We start from the raw sequence: 3,993 nt of genomic DNA, 5'->3' as shown, positions 1-3,993 counted from the left end.
TGAGAGTTTTTCTTATTATTTCAAGTCTTCAAGAGGCATACAAAAGGTTAGTCATAACCATGACATTAAACATGAATATAATGGAGGAGGTTATGGAGGTGAGATGTTACAAGAATAATGGTCATAAAGGTGGAGGTTATCTTCATAATGGAGGAAAGTAATGTAGCTAATTGGTGGAAGTAACTTTTTGGTGTAGTGGACATCCACACTATTATTTTATAACAAAAACAATAAAGTAATCAAACTGTTATGAACCCTCCACGTGTTAGTTTCGTGAATCGCAAAAAATTGTATATGAACATTTAAGTGATGTAACATAATACATATCTTTTAGTGTGCTAAATCAAAAAGACAGAAAAGACTATCTAATTTAAAATGAGTCGTTTAGCTTAAATTAGTATTTCTTCTCTGCAACAAAATTTAAAAGATAAACTATACTTAAATGAATTTAACTACCAAAAAATCAATTACCGGTAAAAAGTCTGTGATTTTGAAATTTGTCGATAATTGTTTAACATATAAAGAGATTTTACAAGCTGAGTACTAGGTTAAATTGAAGAGTTTTCGTTAAAATTGATTGAGCTTAAATTCAAAATAAATCAGGTGTCACGTCATTAACAAGTGATTGAATATATCACTTTTTGATTGAACTAGTAAGATAATAAATAATTTTATTTTTAAAAGAAAGTGTCACATAACCAGTGACTATATTAATAAAAATTAATGGCCCCTATTTAATAGATCAATAAATATAGAGGGAAACGTTACTTAAACATCCCTTACCACTAACTTACCGTATCTAACGTTAATACTCCTTCAAAGAAAAACACAAAGTAACAAAAGAAGAAAGATTTCATCATAGAAAAAAACAAAAATCTTAGATTTGAATCTCCATTTTTCTATGCTTTTTATCCCTTATCCGTGGATGAAATGCATTAAAGGTGAGAGACTTTCTTTAAACTTAATGGCTAATAAAATAGCCATTATATGAAAATATCTATTGCATGTACTTTGATAATCAACAATGAAATTTTACACATTTTTGGTTATCATAACCACATTTTGTTCCCTCTTAAGTAAGGTATATTCATTAACAAATGTTACAAATTCTTATTCTTTTGTTTTGTCTTGTGGAGCTACAAATAATGCTACAGATGCAGATGGAAGGATTTGGAGTCCAGATTCTACATATTTCCCTTCTTCTTCTGGTAATTCAATCACATCTAAAGCTAAATATCAAGACCCTTCATTGATTTCTGATATTCCTTATATGACTGCTAGAATTTTCAAGAATCAAACCACCTATTCCTTCCCTGTTTCTCCGAAATCTCGTCATTGGATCAGACTTCATTTTTATCCTTCTTCTTATGACAATTTCAATTGCTCTAATTCATTCTTTTCTGTAAACATCGCGGGTTTTACTCTTCTAAACAACTTTAGTGCTTCAATCACAGCACAGGCACTAACACAGGCTTATATCATAAGAGAATTCACTCTTGTCCCTCTCCAAACTGCTACACTTAACATAACATTTACCCCTTCTTCCGCGTATAATGACTCATTTGCATTTATCAATGGGATTGAGATTGTTTCAATGCCTGAAATATTTGAACCCGCGCCTATGGTGGGGTTCTCAGATCAGACTACGGAAACACAAGCTTCTTCTATGCAAACTATGTTCAGGTTAAATGTTGGTGGACAGTATATTCCAGCTAATAATGACTCAGGGCTGGGGAGAATATGGTATGATGACGCGCCATATTTGTTTGGTGCATCTTTTGGTATCACATCTGCAGCTAATAACAGTATGAAAATTTCATATCCTTCTAATTTACCTAATTACATTGCTCCGGAGGATGTTTATAGGACAGCACGATCGATGGGGCCAAATCCTGATGTTAATAGGAATTATAATCTCACTTGGATCTTTCAAGTTGATACAAATTTCACTTATCTTGTGAGGTTACATTTTTGTGATTTTCAAATGAAAAGGATGAATCAGAGGGTGTTCAAGATATTTCTTAATAATCAGACTGCTTTAGAAGAAGCTGATGTAATTGCGTGGTCTTCTGCTCAAAATGTGCCAGCATACAAGGACTTTGTAATATATCAAACTGGTGATGATGAAATGTGGGTAGCTTTACATCCTACTGATGAAACGAAGGCCGAGTTTTATGATGCAATCCTCAATGGATTAGAGATTTTTAAGATCAATGACACAACGGGGAATTTGGCAGGGCCTAATCCTGTACCATCACCACCCCTAGCAGCTACAGACACTGATTCTCAGTCAAAACCAGCATTTGCATCAAACAAAACTAGTAAGAAAGGAATCATAGTTGGTTCGGTGGCAGGAATGACAGCTGGCCTTAGTATTGTTGTTGTTGTACTTACTTTTGTCAAGCGAAGGAAGAATATAAACAATGGAGGGAATAAGTCTAGCAGAGGTGGTTGGTTACCTATTTATAGTTCTAGGAGTACAGAAACTAGAACAACTATCTCAGGTAAAAGCAGTGGCAGTAGTCACATTTCCAACATTGGTGGAGGCCTTTGTAGGTACTTCACCTTGGCTGAGATAAAACAAGGTACAAAGAATTTTGACGAGTCACGAGTTATTGGAGTTGGAGGATTTGGTAAAGTCTATAGAGGGGAGATTGATGGAGGGACTACGGTTGCTATTAAGAGAGCAAACCCTTCTTCTGAACAAGGTCTTCATGAGTTCCAAACTGAGATAGAATTGCTTTCAAAACTTAGACATAGACACTTAGTCTCACTGATTGGGGCTTGTGAAGAGAATGATGAGATGATATTAGTCTATGATTACATGGCTAATGGGACATTGAGAGAGCACCTTTACAAGCACAACAAGCCACCCTTATCATGGAAGCAAAGGTTGGAAATTTGTATTGGTGCAGCCAGAGGTCTTCACTATCTTCACACTGGTGCAAGGTACACTATCATCCATAGGGATGTGAAAACTACAAACATTTTGGTGGATGACAAGTGGGTGGCAAAGGTTTCTGATTTCGGTCTCTCGAAAACGGGACCTAATCTCCAACAAACTCATGTTAGTACAATGGTAAAAGGAAGTTTTGGATACTTGGATCCAGAGTATTTCAGAAGACAGCAACTGACAGAAAAGTCTGATGTCTACTCTTTTGGGGTTGTCCTATTTGAAGTACTGTCTGGAAGGCCAGCTCTAAATGCTAGTCTTCCAAAGGAACAAGTCAGTCTAGCAGATTGGGCATTACACTGCCATAGGAAAAATACTACCAAGGAACTTATGGATCCACATATTAAAGGGGAGATTATACAAGAATGTTTGAAGCAATTCATCGATACAGCAGTGAGTTGCTTGTCTGATCACGGAACTGATCGTCCTTCAATGGGTTCAGTGCTGTGGAATCTTGAGTACTGCCTTCAGTTACAAAGTGATCCTGATGAACCAAAAATGGTGGCAGAACAGAAAGCTAACGATGCTTATGCTATGCATACAGAATTGTTAACGGTTGCCAAAGAAGGTAAGGTGTCAGAGGAGCACAGCACGGACACTGTCTTTTCACAAATTGTAAATCCACAAGGTAGATAGTTGCTTAGTTCTACCGTTGTGCTTTTGTTTTTGTTTAGATGTTTCCTGTCAGGATTAGCAATTATGAAGAAAGTTTAAAATTGACCATGAAGCTAGCTTAGCTTGTAGAGCACCTCCATTTCCAACCGGTAGGTTGGGTATTCGAGTCATTTGGATGGTACATGGAAGTACTAATAATCCTCCTAGACTGGGGGGGCGGGGGGACGGGGGGTGAAAAACAAATACACTTGTAGCTTGTACTTCTGTCATTCTTAGTGCCTTCATTATTGCTTCCCCGCGAGTGAAGGATGTTCAATGTTATAGCTGCATTGCTTATGGTTAGCGCAACTCTTATTTTCTGAGACTGAATCTCTAATGGTCTGCGTTATTATTCAAGAAAAAGTAAACAGATAAACTCAGAGGCG

At 36.5% G+C, this 3,993-nt stretch overlaps 1 protein-coding gene across 1 annotated transcript; it reads left to right on the top strand.

Annotated features, from left to right (window-relative positions):
* The first annotated feature begins 813 nt into the window (after positions 1-813).
* LOC125829051 (receptor-like protein kinase ANXUR1) lies at positions 814-3,741 on the top strand. Its single transcript, XM_049508326.1, has one exon. It carries the CDS (start codon positions 1,025-1,027, stop codon positions 3,587-3,589), a length of 2,565 nt encoding a protein of 854 aa, XP_049364283.1. The 5' UTR covers positions 814-1,024; the 3' UTR covers positions 3,590-3,741.
* Positions 3,742-3,993: the final 252 nt, after the last annotated feature.

Source organism: Solanum verrucosum, unplaced genomic scaffold (assembly GCF_900185275.1).
Source record: "Solanum verrucosum unplaced genomic scaffold, falcon-dt-bn FXZP01000007.1, whole genome shotgun sequence".
Classification (NCBI taxonomy): domain Eukaryota; kingdom Viridiplantae; phylum Streptophyta; class Magnoliopsida; order Solanales; family Solanaceae; genus Solanum; species Solanum verrucosum.
This window is presented reverse-complemented; position numbering and strand designations above follow the sequence as displayed.

Coding starts and splice junctions, on each gene's coding strand:
- LOC125829051 (XM_049508326.1), top strand. CDS start 1,025: ATGAAATTTTACACATTTTTGGTTATCATAACCACATTTTGTTCCCTC.